This window comes from Cebus imitator, unplaced genomic scaffold (genome assembly GCF_001604975.1).
Source record: "Cebus imitator isolate Cc_AM_T3 unplaced genomic scaffold, Cebus_imitator-1.0 Scaffold345, whole genome shotgun sequence".
In the NCBI taxonomy this organism is placed as follows: domain Eukaryota; kingdom Metazoa; phylum Chordata; class Mammalia; order Primates; family Cebidae; genus Cebus; species Cebus imitator.
The window spans coordinates 2,350,627-2,366,079 of record NW_016107660.1 but is presented as its reverse complement, the minus strand read 5'-3'; the positions used below and the strand labels follow the sequence as shown (position 1 = coordinate 2,366,079).

At 37.3% G+C, this 15,453-nt stretch overlaps 1 protein-coding gene across 1 annotated transcript in view; it reads left to right on the top strand.

The window, feature by feature from the left end:
• The window catches only part of SEL1L (SEL1L adaptor subunit of ERAD E3 ubiquitin ligase), a 53,886-nt gene that overhangs the window by 22,785 nt on the left and 15,648 nt on the right, over positions 1 to 15,453 (top strand). The window contains exons 4-12 of the mRNA XM_017505914.2: positions 1,341 to 1,508; positions 2,697 to 2,802; positions 4,158 to 4,320; positions 6,940 to 6,993; positions 7,082 to 7,141; positions 8,115 to 8,196; positions 8,572 to 8,726; positions 10,178 to 10,234; positions 14,084 to 14,166. Of these exons, the coding sequence (XP_017361403.1) occupies positions 1,341 to 1,508; positions 2,697 to 2,802; positions 4,158 to 4,320; positions 6,940 to 6,993; positions 7,082 to 7,141; positions 8,115 to 8,196; positions 8,572 to 8,726; positions 10,178 to 10,234; positions 14,084 to 14,166 (928 nt within the window). The remainder of the gene's footprint in view (positions 1 to 1,340; positions 1,509 to 2,696; positions 2,803 to 4,157; positions 4,321 to 6,939; positions 6,994 to 7,081; positions 7,142 to 8,114; positions 8,197 to 8,571; positions 8,727 to 10,177; positions 10,235 to 14,083; positions 14,167 to 15,453) is intronic.

Here is a 15,453-nt window from a genome sequence, read left to right as displayed (position 1 = left end):
TTTTTTGTGTGTTTGTTGTTTAGTAGCCACCTTGAATGTAGCAGTACCTACCCAGTAATCTACTCCTCCTTTAGAGTTCTGTATCTTAGTAAGGGCAACCATGTGTTCACCCCTAAAGTCTAATACCTGGTGTCTTCCTTCACTCAAATTTCCTCTTATCCACACATCCAGAAAGTAGTACCTTATCTACCTCCTTAGCATTGCTTGAGTACATCCACATCTTCCATTCCATTCTCCCTCTCTGGGCTACATTGCCTCTCAGACCACTGTTACAACCTTTAAACTGGTCACCTTGCATCCAGCCCTACTTTTTACATGCTTTCCACTCTTTTAATAAAATGTGAGCATGTCACTCCTACATAAAACTTTTCATTGAGTTTCCATTGTTCTCAGGATAAAAGTTTAAAACTCCTTATTAAGACTTGTAAGGTCTTCTCCAGTCTGGCTTCCTCATCCTCTTTAGCCTCTTCTCTTGTCCACTTTGCCACTCATTTGACTCTTGCCACCTTAGCACCTGTCTGTTTGAGTACTTCTACCCACCCTACCCCAGAGCCTTTGATTCAGTGTTACTCCTGCACACTCTTGAGGTTCAGTTGAAACCTCAGTTCCTGAGAGGGAAGGCTTTCCTTTCTATAGCATCCATTACACATTTGTTTAATGTCTCTCTTCCTGGCTAGGCAGTAAGTTCTGCATAGCAAAGACCTCTGATCCACCTCATTTCTAGCACCTAGCATAATTTTCAACACCTAACAGATACTCAGAAATAATGTATAGAATAAATTGCAGATGTAGTCTCTACCTTTAACAAGCTCAGTCCAGTGGGAACTAGAGTATGGTAAAGACGTAACTTCCATGCATGTGTTAAGTACTCTGATAAAATGCAACAGGATTGCAGAGGAGTGTGTGAGTGGTTAACTTTGTCTTGGACAGCCTCCCTGTATATCTCTGTATTACTGAAGAAACTGACTTAGAGCATTCAGAAAAAAGGAGAGCTGTGCTGAGCAGTAGAATTGATTCACTTGCATTTTGCTTTATTTTTGGCTTACTTGTTGGGCAGGAGTTTTACAGTAGACTTTTAATATTCTAAGGTTATATATCAGGAACTTCAGAAAGTCTTAACATAGATACAGATGCTAAGTAGTCAGCTAGCCATGCTCACTAAATTAACTAAACCAAGTCCTCCCTAATCAGAATCATTGCTAGCCCTTTTATGTTGCCAGTTATAAATCGGGCATCATTTCTCTTTGCCTTCAAATTCTAACAGCCAAAATTGATGGTATTGAATCCGTGAGTACCGGAGGTGTTGTTCATGTTTAGATTTTTATTTCTTGTCATTCCAGCTTTGACCGCCATTGAAGGCACAGCACATGGGGAGCCCTGCCACTTCCCTTTTCTTTTCCTAGATAAGGAATATGATGAATGTACATCAGATGGGAGGGAAGATGGCAGACTGTGGTGTGCTACAACCTATGACTACAAAGCAGATGAAAAGTGGGGCTTTTGTGAAAGTAAGTATTGCTCGGGAGGAGGCAGGTCCTCATTGCTATATGTCTAGGGCAGTGTTTTTAAGGCCTTTTTCTAGCCATCTTTTTCCACATTCGTCAAAAATGGTCAGCGTTGCTGATGTGGTTATATAGCCTTGAAGAGTGGATTTAAAAGTGGGAAGCATGTGGTATATTTATTTTCAGGCTGTCAAGTCACACGTTTTATTTAAAGGTGGTTTTCCATTGGTATATACAGGTTGTTTGGTTAAACCCTTCAGGGCAGGTTGGTAAATTAATTAACTTAAAACTTTTTTTTTTTTTTGGCAGTAAAGGAAACTGGGCCATTATGGAGAAGGTTAATAGTAGTTAGAAGAAAAATAACTTTTCAAAAATACTTAGAGTGAAATATGGTATACCAAGGTAACATTTGACAAATATAGTCTATTTAACATCTTTAGTATAAATGTCATTATAAAGATGCTGACTATTACAGACTTTTCAAAAGTTATTTTGCTACTGTAAGAACTCATCAAAAGATACATATTTCATTAGAGCCAGTATTTATAGAAACAGAAGCATCTTCCTGACCAGGAAGCATGTTGCTGGCATCTGCTTGGCTTCTGGGGAGGCCTCTGGAAACTTACCATGTGAGATGCAGCTGTCTCATATGGGGGGAGCAGGAGTGAGTGAGATAGTGAGGAACAAGGTGCCACACTTTTAAATGACCAGATCTCTTGAGAACTTACTCTCACGGGAACAGGACCAAGGGAATAGTGCTAAACCATTCATGAGAAACCACCCCTATAATCCAGTCACCTCTCACCTGGCCCTACCTCCAACACTGGGGATTACAATTCAACATGAGATTTGGTGGGACGTTGATCCAAACCATATTGCACATAATCTGAAATTTTAGTTGAATTATATTTTAAAAGTTAGCATTACTAACAAAACTACCTTCTAAGAGTGGCTTTGGTATTGGTATTTCTATAAGAAAATGATTTCCATGAATTACATATATATTTTTTGTTTTGAGTTTTATCTTGTGTCATGTAAAGGCCACATTTAAGTGTTTTTAGAATCATATTTGAGAATAGTGGAAGATCATTCATTATGTTTGTATGACTGCCCAAAAGAAAGAATAAATACTGATGGTTGATAATTGGTATAGAATTAAAATCCATTTAAATGCATCTGACATTTTGTTTTTAGCTGAAGAAGAGGCTGCTAAGAGACGGCAGATGCAGGAAGCAGAAATGATGTATCAGACTGGAATGAAAATCCTCAATGGAAGCAATAAGAAAAGCCAAAAAAGAGAGTAGGTAGCACTGCTAAGTCCACTTTTCCCCCAAGACAGGCCATTACTGAGACACATAGCAACTACATTTTTTAAAAAATGGATTGCCAGAGACACAGAAGATTTTTTCAAGTTCCATTACAAGAAAACGTAACATGACTTACGGGCATTAGTAGCATTGCTTTTACCACACTTGATTTATTAAAGTAAAATTGTTACACATACTGATTACAGTAACAAACAATGAGTCAATTGGCAATGATTGACTCAAGTTGTAGTAGTTTCTAAGAATCTAGAGTCTATATACTATTTAGAATTCAAAATGATATAAAACAAAAAATTGTCAAGTATGTTTCTTGTTACTGCTTTGTAATTTTTGACTAGAATTTAGAAATTTGTGCTTGGAAAAAAACATAACAAGTGATTATCTTGTAACATCTTACGTCCTTTTAATTTCAGCTGACATTTTTATAGCCTGCAAAAATTTAAAAAGAAAATTGCAACAGTTATTATTAAATCATATACTGTACACCATCACATTGTAATTCTCTTATTGCAAATCTGGTTAACTTTTTTTAATGAAAGTTTTTAGAGTTAGTATTAGTATAATTAGACTATTCCAAGATATGAGGATAACAGGGAGAACTGGTACCTTATATGAAAAACAAAATAGCCTGCCAATCTGGGCAATATAGTGCAACCCCGTCTCTACAGAAAACTTAAAAAATTAGCCTGGCATGATGGTACCAGCCTCCACCTCTGGTCCCAGCTACTTGGGAGGCTGAGGTGGGATGATCACTTGAGCTTGGAGGTAGAGAGGCTACAGTGAGCGGTGATCACACCACTGCACTCCAGCCTGGGCAACAGAGGAAGACCCTTTCTCAAAAACATAAATAAAAATAAAATCAGGATGTTATCTACGTATGTAAGTAACATGACTAAATAGAAATGATATCAGAGGGGTGGCTAGGTGCAGTGGCTCACGCCTGTAATCCTAGCACTTTGGGAGACCAAGATGAGTGGATCAGCTGAGGCCAGGAGTTTGAGACCAGCCTGACTAACATGGTGAAACCCTGTCTCTACTGAAAATGCAGAATTAGGCGTGGTGTTGCATGCCTGTAATCCCAGCTACTTGGGAGGCTGAGGCAGGAGAATTGCTTGAACCCAGGAGGTAGAGGTTGCAGTGAACCGAGATTGTGCCATTGCACTCCATCTGGGTCAACAAGAGCGAAACTGTGTCTCCAAAAAAAGTAAAGATGATCAGAGGGGTTTTGTAACATAAGGAAATTATTTGTACTGCATTTTATTAGATCAAAAAACCTTCCTGGCAGTTTCAGAACATTACTAATTTGATGTTTAATTGTTTACATTTAAAGAGCATATCGGTATCTTCAAAAGGCAGCAGGCATGAACCATACCAAAGCCCTGGAGAGAGTGTCATATGCTCTTTTATTTGGTGATTACTTGCCACAGAATATCCAGGCAGCAAGAGAGATGTTTGAGAAGCTGACTGAGGAAGGTTCTCCCAAGGGACAGACTGTAAGTATATTCTCAGTGAAGAATCTCTCTGCATGTAGCACTTGTTTTTAAAAGCAGTTTACTCTCTATGTCCTGACTTCTTTTAAAAAGTCAGACTGGAAGATAAAGTATTTTTAAATACCAGTTTTGTGCCTGACCATTTTACCAGTCTTCTTGGATAGTCTTTTTTCCTTAGTCTGGGAACATTTATGATCAGTGAACACATTTTTGCAATTGTGTCTTGCCACAATTACATTTGTACTTTTCCAAATTTAGTCTGTATAGAATGAAATATGAAGATAATTATTTTTTATCTGAAATTACTCACCATTGCATGTTTTTAAAGTTCAGATGTTGCAGCTCATGTTAATTTTGGTGTTTTTTTTTTTAAAACTATTTTATTACAGAAGCTAGTATATACATATCCTTCTATAACAGATCTTTCTCTTTGTGTATATATACATGATATTTTTATTAAAATGAGATACCACTCTCTATTGTTCTAGAACTTCACCTTTTCATCCCAGCAAATTTTAAGTCATATAATACCCACACTATGTTCATATGATGTTGAACCCCAAAATTTTCTTTATACCTGTTTTGTCCAAAGCAGTATTCAGTCCAGGAATATATCCTACATTTGGTTATCTGGTATAGCCCAATGCCTTTTTTGTCTGTATTAGACATAGGGACAGTTTTTCTGCAGAATATCCTACCTCTGTTTGTTTTTTCATGGTGGCTTTTAGTTTGTTTCTTCATCACCTGTATTTCCTGTCAATAGGAAGTCACAGCTAAAGGCCGATGAACTCAAGTGAAATATTTTTGGCTAGACTACATTACAAGGGATGTTCCGTACTCTACATTGTATCACATCAGTTGATAACATATCTGGTTGTTTCCCCATTAATAATCCTAAGACTGACAACTGAATTTAGAGGGCCATCATATTTATTTAAAATTCCTTCAATAATTCAAGTTTATTCAAGCTGTGAGACTTGCTTAAAGATAAACAAAATATCTAATCACAAGGAAAGTCTGTTTTCAAACTGTTCAGACAATAACAGGAGTCATAACAGTTATTTTCTTAGAACTGAATACCTAACGATTCTGCAGCTCTTTCCTCGGTATTTTATTATAAACAGATTATATCTTAATTGTTCCCCTTTGTTTTCAAAGCTCTTTCCCTTCTTTGCATGAATCAGTTTATATAAAATTAACATATATATTCTTTATTTTCAGAGGCATTCCGCTCTGAAGAACGTTTTTACTTTTTAAGGCATCAGTTCCATTTAATATTAGAACCTTACAAAGCCACAGCGCTTTATATGTTGCAAAGCACTCTCTCCATGAAAATTAATTCTAGTTGATGCAACAAAGCCTGAAATCACAGTGGCTTAACACTACAGAGAGTTTTCTTGCTCATACTAGATTTGATGAAGCTCTCCTGTTTGCGCCACTCTTTTCTGAATAGTGACTCCTGGTCGTGGGCTGCTTCTGTTATGTAGCTACACTGACTGCTACATGGAGCTTCCAAGCCATGATGAAGTGAGAAAAGAGCCTCAGGATTCATTAGGATGTTTTCAGGCTTACATCCCTGACAGCCATATCCCAGGCATGTGATTCTGCCAAGAGGCTGGGAAATGTAGAGGAGCTCGTGATTCCAGTGAGCACTTCAGTCTCTGCCACGCTTGCCTTTGTCACATTAGCTTGTACTTTCCTGCCATCAAGGATGATCCACAGAAAGCAAAGTGTTGAAAAGGTTGAACTTCACCAATGCATTGTTTGTTACATTTTTTTTTTTAATTTTTAGAAAACCATTTGTGCGCTAACATTGTAGAGCAGCCTTTCTCCCCGACCCCTTCAACTTGACTCCTTGCTGCCTCTTTTTATATGTGGGATAGTTTATCTTGGTAATTCATCTCTTGTCCGTTTTCATAGTGTATCCCTCTCTGTGTAGAGAAATATGCTGATGTACCAATAATAGGAGTTGTCTTCATAATGGCTGTTCATAACAATGAAGTAAAAGTCATGTTTACATATATTCAGCTTTGTCTTTCTAGTTAATATTAATTTGTCTTCAAGCTAAACTTGTTGTCTTAAGTTACATTTAATTGCGGTGGGTGCAGTGGCTCATACCTGTAATCCCAGCAGTTTGGGAGGCTGAGGAGGGTGGATCACTTAAGGTCAATAGTTCGAGACCAGCCTGGCCACATGGTGAAACTCCTTCTCTACCAAAAAATAATAAAAACTAGCCATGCGTAGTGGCATGCGCCTCTACTTAGTCCCAGCTACTCAGGAGGCTGAGGTGCGAGAATCGCATGAGCCCAGGAGGCAGAGGTTGCAGTGAGTCAAGATCACACCATTGCACTCCAGCCTGGTGACAGAGTGAGACCCTGTCTCAAAAATAAATAAATAAATAAATAAATAAAATCAAAAATTAAAAAAAATAAAAGTTACATTTAATCGTATAATGTGTACAACCCTGAATGCTTTTCTAAGGCTCTTTAATTCCACATTTGTACATACAAATTCAAATCTTTTAGAATTTAAAGATTCTTGCATTTTTTCCTAGTATGTAAAACTGTGTCTGTCTTAGATAAACCTTGACCAAAGGAAGATTTCTTACTTTTATTATTTCAGGCTCTTGGCTTTCTCTATGCCTCTGGACTTGGTGTTAATTCAAGTCAGGCAAAGGTAATACTATTAAACTTTATTGCATATTACAATTGAATTGAATAAATGTGTGCCTATGTCCAGTTAAACATTTGTTGTTCTTTCACAGGCTCTTGTATATTATACATTTGGAGCTCTTGGGGGCAATTTAATAGCCCACATGGTTTTGGTAAGTAGACTTTAGTGGAAGGCTAGTAACATTAAGTATCAGGGAATTTGTGGTTTACAGTGGCCACAGCTTGTTCAGCTTTACTAATCAAGATTTGCTTGTATTGATTAAGACCAAATATTCAGTTGAACTTCCTTCAAATTCTTGTTAATGGATATAACAGATGGAATCTACATGTAAATGAAAATTGGCGGAGTCCACAGTTTTTCTTTAAAATTATTAGTTTGGCTGATTGCCCTTAAAAAGAGAGATCTGATAAATGGCTGTTTTTAAATTTTCTCTGAGTTGGAATTATTTGTCAGAATCATTTTTTAGATTAGATGATCATAAATTTTAAAAAAAACTTTTTAGTTTTCAAAATTTTGTATATAGTGGCTACGGAATAAGAACATGAAATATTACACATTATTTCGCAACAATGCCCTAAGGATTGTTAAAAGTTCATGAAGTTATTTATGCAGAATGACTCCAGAGAACTCTACTTTGCATTTTCTGCTCTTCATGATTAGCTGTGTTCTCATTTATTCTGTCAGTTATTGCTAGTGACATTGTGCCTGCTTCTAGTAGTCTCATTTTCCCTATTTTGCCACTTTGTTACTTTTTCTTTGCTAATTTGGAAGATTAACTATTTTTGTTACAAAATTGTGTCTAAGATTAAAACTGGTTCTAAGTGAAAGCCCTTACAATTTTTCTCTTATGTGTAAAATGCACACACATCAAAAACAAAGTTTATGACATCTATTTTGATTGCTCTAGGAACTATATTATTTATTTCCTTGTTCTTAGCTATGGCCTGCTTGTTGAAGTTACTGAATAAATTACCTCAAAACCTAAAACTTAGCATAAATAAGGTGTTAGTGTACTTGGGTCACATGACAGCAAAATTCTGAGCAGGCTTAGCTTTATTTGTTCCACAAAGAATGCCATTGAAGTACGTGAAACTGCTGTCTCCTCACATGAAGTTGTTTTACAGGGTTACAGATACTGGGCTGGCATCGGAGTCCTCCAGAGTTGTGAATCTGCACTGACTCACTATCGTCTTGTTGCCAATCACGGTATCTGTGTTTCCCCCTTTTACCCTTTAGGGAAGATAAATAAATGGACTTAACTTTAAACATACCTATTTTTATTGTTCTGTTTGAAGTATTATAAATGGCTCTTTTATGTGGACTCATGTTTAGTTAAGGTTCAGATGTACTTTTTTCTTTATTTAATTTTGCTTTGAGTTCTATTTAAATATGTTTTGAAAAAGTTCCGTTTATTAATAGATTACTGATTTGTGAGCTCTATAGACTACTCTAAAAGCAGTTTCCTTTAACATTGTGTTTGTAAACGTTTGGCAGCTAGAATTGTACTTCTCTGTCTCTGGAACTCTCTGGAACAATCCTTCTGATTTTCCTCCATGTTATTATTTTATCCCTCTGTTTCAGTTGCCAGTGATATCTCGCTAACAGGAGGCTCAGTAGTACAGAGAATACGGTTGCCTGATGAAGTGGAAAATCCAGGAATGAACAGTGGAATGCTAGAAGAAGATTTGATTCAATATTACCAGTTCCTAGCTGAAAAGGGTGATGTACAAGCACAGGTATGTGTTTAAACAGCTCACCGAATACCTTTACTGCATTTATATTTTAATCTGTTGGGGAAGGGAGCAAGCACTTATATCTGTAAGTTATATATTTTGATACCATGAGATACTATTGTTTTGTACAGCCCATATTAATTTACATTTATTTACAAATTTACCTTTTCATTACTCTTTATTATGTTATCTCATTTTTTTTTTTTTGAGACAGAGTCTTGCTCTGTTGCCTAGTGTCACTATCTCAGCTAACTACAACCTCCGCCTCCTGGGTTCAAGCGATTCTCTTGCCTTAACCTCCTCAGGTAGCTGGGAATGCAGGCATGTGCCACCACGCCCAGCTAATTTTTGTGTTTTTAGTAGAGATGGGAGTTTCACCATGTTGGCCGGGCTGGTCTTGAACTGGCCTGAGTGATCCCACCCGCCTCAGCCTCCCAAAGTACTGGGATTACAGGCGTAATTACAGCCACCGTACCCAGCCAGTTCTTTATTATTGTATCTCCCAGCTTCTAGTAATTTTGCTTCTTTCTGAAGAGCACCCATTTGTATGTCCTTTATAACAGGTTCACTGGAAACAAATTCAGTTTTAATTTATGTGAAAATGCCTTTATTTGACCTCTGCTTTAGAAGGATACTTTCTGTTTTTATTTTGTTTGTTCGTTCGTTTTTTTGAGACGAAGTCTTGCTCTGTCACCTAGGATAGAGTACAGTGGCATGATCTCCGCTCACCATAACCTCTGCCTCCTGGGTTCAAGCAATTCTCCTGCCTCAGCCTCCTGAGTATCTGGAATTACAGGTGCCCACCACCACACCCAGCTAGTTTTTGTCTTTTTAGTAGCAGGGTTTCACCATGTTGGCCAGGCTGGTCTTGAACACCTGACCTCAGATGATCCACCTCAGCCTCCCAAAGTGCTGGGATTCCAGGCGTGAGCCATTGTGCCCCGCCTGTTTTTTGTTTTTTACTCACTCTGTCTCCCAGGTTGGAGTACAGCAGTGCAATCAAAGCTTACTGCAGCCTCGACCTCTCCAGGCTCAGGTGATCCTCCCACCTCAGCCTCTCAAGCAGTGGGGACTACAGGCATGTGCTACCATGCCTGGCTAATTTTTCTGTTTTTTTATAGAGACAAGATTTTGTGGTGTTGCCCAGATTGGTCTTGAACTCCTGGGTTCAAGTGATTCGCCTGCCTTGACCTCCCAAAGTGCTGAGGTTACAGGCATGAGCCACTGCACCTGACCACAAATAGTACTTTGCAATTAAAAGCATATGTTTTTACTTTTCAAAATTTTAAGGGCAATTAATGTAGAATAATATTTTCAGAAGTTAAGACTGAATCTTTAGTTTTTTGAGTCACAAACAGAAACCATTTTATGACCAAATCATTTGTTGTTGGTCTGATTTTAATTATGTGCCAGATGCTACCACTTACTTTTGCCTTGTTTGGAATCGTTTTCAGGTTGGTCTGGGACAACTGCATCTGCACGGTGGACGTGGAGTAGAACAGAATCATCAGGTAACTACCCTGTTCCTAGGGCTTTGCACTTCAGTTATAGCAGGAAATGATATTCCCAATGTATTTCTTGCTAAGTCATTGTCAATATCAAACTTGTGTCGTTTAAACACCCATCACAAATGAGCTTTCAAGATCTAACCAACCCCGAAGAAAGCTGAAGAATGAAAATGTGAATATACCTCAGAATGGTAGGAAAGATTTTACTGATTCCCAAACCTAGTTCTCAATACTACCTCAAAAATACACATAAAGTTTTGGTTTTCTATAAGTATGTGATAAAATATGTCATAAAACACCTATTACAAAATATTTTATACAACTGTGAAAATGTTTATGTTGTTCGTGAGAAATCAGGAGTGTACAAGTACAGCAGTCGGATCTTTATCCAGTCACCAAGTTTTGTTGTAAAGATCACTCACTTCTACGTGAGTGTTGTGTGGAGACAAAAAAAGAAAAGAAAAAAAAGATCATTCATCTCTTTCCTTCTTTCATTAGTGTACCTGTCAGTATGTGAATCATCTGCCATCACATTTCCTAAGCGACATCTCCTCTCTGTAAACCATACATCTGACTATATGTGGTTCTCTTTCATAAAACTGTTAAATGGTCTATGATTCCAGTAGCTTAAAGACCAGAATTTTTACCATGCCCTTCAGGCCTTGTACCAGTCTCCGATTACCTCACCAGCCCCCTGCTCTCTGAGTTTCAGGCAGCTGTTTTTCTAAGGGCTTTAACATACCAGAAACCTGTCTCAGGACTTCGGTAATGCAAGTCCCTCCCTCCAGAAAGAATATGCCCCCACCTACTTTCTTCATAGTGCTCGTTTCTGTTCATCCTCCAGAACTCAACTCCAACCTGGAATATGTCTCCCCAGATCCTCAACCCCACTCCAGGAATAGGTCACGGACCACGGTTAGGATTTCTAACAATTGTATTCCTTTTGGTCCTTGTCATTTTTAAATTAATTAATTGCGTAATTAAATTGTTTCCCTGTTACAACCTAACGTCCAAAAGGGCATAGACGATGTCTGCCTTGTTTGCCACTTTACTCCTAGCCCCTGGCAATGCCTAGCACATAGTAAGTTCTCAGTAAATGTTTGTCAGAGTAATAAAACTGTTTTTCTACCATCCCATTTAAAATATTCTAATTAAGATTATTTCGTATACCATATTCCATCAACTTTGTTAGACTGTAACAAGATACATTTATCACTAAAATTATACCAAATATATAGATAGGGTTTGTTTTTTTTTTTTAATTCAGATGACTTTTGACAGCCTTTATTGTCTCTAGGTCATTAAAATGTATATCATTAGGCCAGAGAGGCGTCAGCTAAGCTGGTTAATAAAAATGTCAGGTGAGAAAACAATTCTGAGTAAGAGTTTGCTGCATACTTTATATATAGCGAGTTTGGGAATATTCTTGGTGTTATATGCTGCCTTCCTGTAAAGGAACTATACAACGATAAATTATTTCACCAGCTTCACAGAAACAAAAGGAGTTCCCAATACACAACTGCATTAATTCAACAAATATTTTAGTATCTGCCATTCACTGCAAGGCATTCAGGATACAGTATTGGACAAAATAGTTTTGGTCTTTGACCTTTTGGAGCTTTAACTTTAATAGGAGCATTAGATATTTTTTAAATGATCACACCAAATATAAATTGTGGTTATTCTTACAAAGGAGATTTAAAAGATACAAAAATTGATTAATGGGTAGGAGTTACCACTTGCCAGGAAAGACATCTGTAAAGAGAAGTGGAAAGCCTTTAAGTTGACACTGGAGATAAGGTTATTCCAGGCCAAAAAGAACAGTATGTGCCGAGGCCCAGAGATGGGAAGGAACATGGCTGGTCTGCCCATAGTACAGAGATCAAGAAGAAACGGAACTGAGATAAGCAGTGCCTGATCACATCAGCATATCCCTGCAGCACTTCAAGGAGCTACAAGGATCAGCATGTTCAGATTTGAAAACAATGGCTTTGGCTGCAGTATAGAAAATGAATTAGCAGACCCCAAGAATAAAATCAGACAGATCAGGGACGGGAGTAGTCCTGAACTTCGGGGAGAAGGTGGCTTGGACTAGAACTGTGGTAATGGAAGATAGTAGTGGATTCAAGATGTATTTGGTGGTAAATGTCACAGGACTTAGTGATGGATAGGCTATGAGTGAAGGGGGGCAGATACCTTAAGCAACCAGTAAGATGGTATTGCCATTTGCTTAAATTGAGCTGCTGGAGGAGAAGCAAGTTGAGGTCAGAAAGAGAAGATTTCAGGTATATGTTCAGGCATGGGATAGGGTGTTCAGAGGTAATTGAATAGACTGGATTAAAGCTGAAAATGTAAATTTAAGAGTTGCCATCATCTCGATGGCATGTGAAGCTATGGGAATAGGTGAGATTGCTTAGAGAATGCAAAGTAAGAATGGAGTCCAAAACTGAGCCCTGAAGAACTTGAACGTTCAGAAGTCAACTGATAGAAAACCAGCAAAGCAGACTTAGGTGGTACAGGTAGATTTAGGATTGAAACCAGGAGAGAGTGACATCTTGTAAGCCAAGCTGAGTCTGTCAGGAAGGAAGCCTTGATGGACTGTGCCAAATGCTGCAGAGAAAGGTGGAGTGAGATTAACTAAAAATTTAGATTGGCACTATGAAGCTCATTGGTGGCCTTGACAAGCTGTCTTTTTGATGTAATGAATGGAAGCCAATTAAGACTAGATTGTAGTGTGAATTGAAGTGCATGTTGCCAATTTATTCGAGAAGTTTGCCTGTAGCTAACAGAACAGCCATCATTGGAGAGAAAGTGAGGGTCTCTAAAGGAGATATATATATTGAATGTTTTGGTTTGAGTTTTATTTTTTATTTTATTTTACTTACTTATTTATTTAGAGACAGGTTCTTGCTCAGTCACCCAAGCTGGAGTGCAGTGGTGTGATCTTGGCTCACTGTAACCTCCACCTCCTGGGATTCTCCTGCCTCAGCCTCCCAAGTAGCTGAGATTATAGGCGCATGCCACCATGTCAGGCTAATTTTTGTATTTTTAGTAGTGACAGGGTTTCACCATGTTGGCCAGGCTGGTCTCGAACTCCTGACTTCAAGTGATCCACCCGTCTTGGCCTCCCAAAGTGCAGGGATTACAGATGAGAGCCACCACGACCAGCTGGGTTTTATTTTGTAGTAATGAGATTACAGAATATGGTTAAGGGGGAACTGGTTCCAAAACAGGGAGAAGTTAAATCAGCAAAGAAAAGAAGAGGAATAACCAATGGTACCAGGTTCTTAACAAAAATGGGCAGCAATACAGTTTAAAGCGGTGACAATTAATTTCTGCTGATGCTAGTGTGTTTACTTCAGTGATTTTTAAGTAAGGTTAAGAATTCTTCTCAAAACAATACATGAGGAAATTGTATTCCTTTAGAGAACAATGAAAATATGCTCCATGTCTTGGAAAGATGACTTAGTTTTTCCTTTCTCCCAGGTTATCAGTAAAGAGATAGACCAAAGAAGTCAAGCTGCTCTTAAATGTCTTTTAAGCAGGCTGATGTTCACTTTGCCCACACATAACAGAAAACTTCTTAGACCTTAAGTTTAGGCAACACAAGAAATTTCTTTGCATCTATAATTATGCAATGACTTCCTGATAAATAGTACAGTTATTTGGTAAAATAAAATTTCTAGATGTACTGATTTCTCTTTCAAAATATTGATAACTGGGTATTCTTATTTTTAAAGCACTGTAATTTAACAAGATTTTTTAAATGTTCCTGAATTAATTATTTTGCCTGAAAAGTCAAAAGCAGATTCTGTTAAAAACTAATTATTTTAATAAATTCTTTTCTTATAGAGAGCATTTGACTACTTCAATTTAGCAGCAAATGCTGGCAATTCACATGCTATGGCCTTTTTGGGAAAGGTACTGTACATCCTGTGAATGTTTTATGTAGTAGCAAGAGGTGTTTGCATAATTAGCATGTATTGTATTCAGGACCTACAATTTACCAAAAATAAATTGGAAATAAAATTCCTAATGCAAAACTATTATATCTTAAAGTGCTATTCTGAGGCATTTTCTTAGGCAACTTAAATATAACATAGTGTTTGCTCATCAGTATGTTAATTATCCATTGAAATTAGCTCTCACTGTCTGAGCTCCTACTTTTTGTGTATTTATGCAATAATGAGGAATGCATTCTTGATGCTTTGCAGTTTTTGCTAAGACTCTCACTGTTGCCTGTTTCCTTCCATGCGGAATAGAGGCAGTTAGAGTTTGTTGAAATTTATTTGTAGAACTTTTGTCTTAAATGTGTTAACCGTGACCCACCTCTTCTCAATGTAGCTATGTTCTCAAGCAAGGGAATATTTAAGCCTAGAGACTTTATAAATCAATTCCATCTGTCATGGAAGAATCTCAAAACTTTCTTTTTCGTTATTTTGAAACATAGTACAATTCAATGGATGTTTTCACTTCTAGCTAAATCCTAAAGTAAGGAAGTTTAGATGGAATATATCTCAGCGGTTTTTACAAATGGGAAATTTTATCATGATTTGCCTTATGATCATACTAGTTAATTGGAACATTTAAATATTCTGGCTGTTATATAGCATAGAACTTGGTATTCTTCCATGTTTAAAGCTAAGCATTTAAGAACTTTTCATTCCTCCTCTTTTGGTTTTTGCTCTGAACTACTGTCATTGTCTTTAAAAACTATTTTTTAAATTTATTGTTTCTTTAACATGTATGTGGACAAAGACAGTCTTGACCATTCTGTTTTTCTTTCTCTTGGCCCTTTATCATTCTCCATACCAGATACTCTGATTGTTTAGTGTTTAAACCCTTTTCAAATAAACCTTTTAGCTACTTTGCTTCCTGAAGTTAAGATCCACTTGTGATCTTATCCTGGGGAAAGTAGTGGTGGAGGAGAAAGAAGAAGGAACACTGTGAGCATCTGCCCTTTTCCTTGTTGAATCACTGATCTGATCCTAAGCAACTTATTAACCATTTGACTGCCCTGGAATAGAGTGAGAAAAATGATTCATCTTGGGCTTAAAGATTTCCTCTGAGACTGATATATGAGCTGATTTTATGTATTCATGTTTACAAATAAGTCATAAATTTGAGATGACATCAAAATATATAATTACCAGAATGTTTGCTTTTAAGAGTTTGCTTCTCATTCTTTTTTCTGTTTTCTTTTTTTTTTTTTTTTTTTTTTT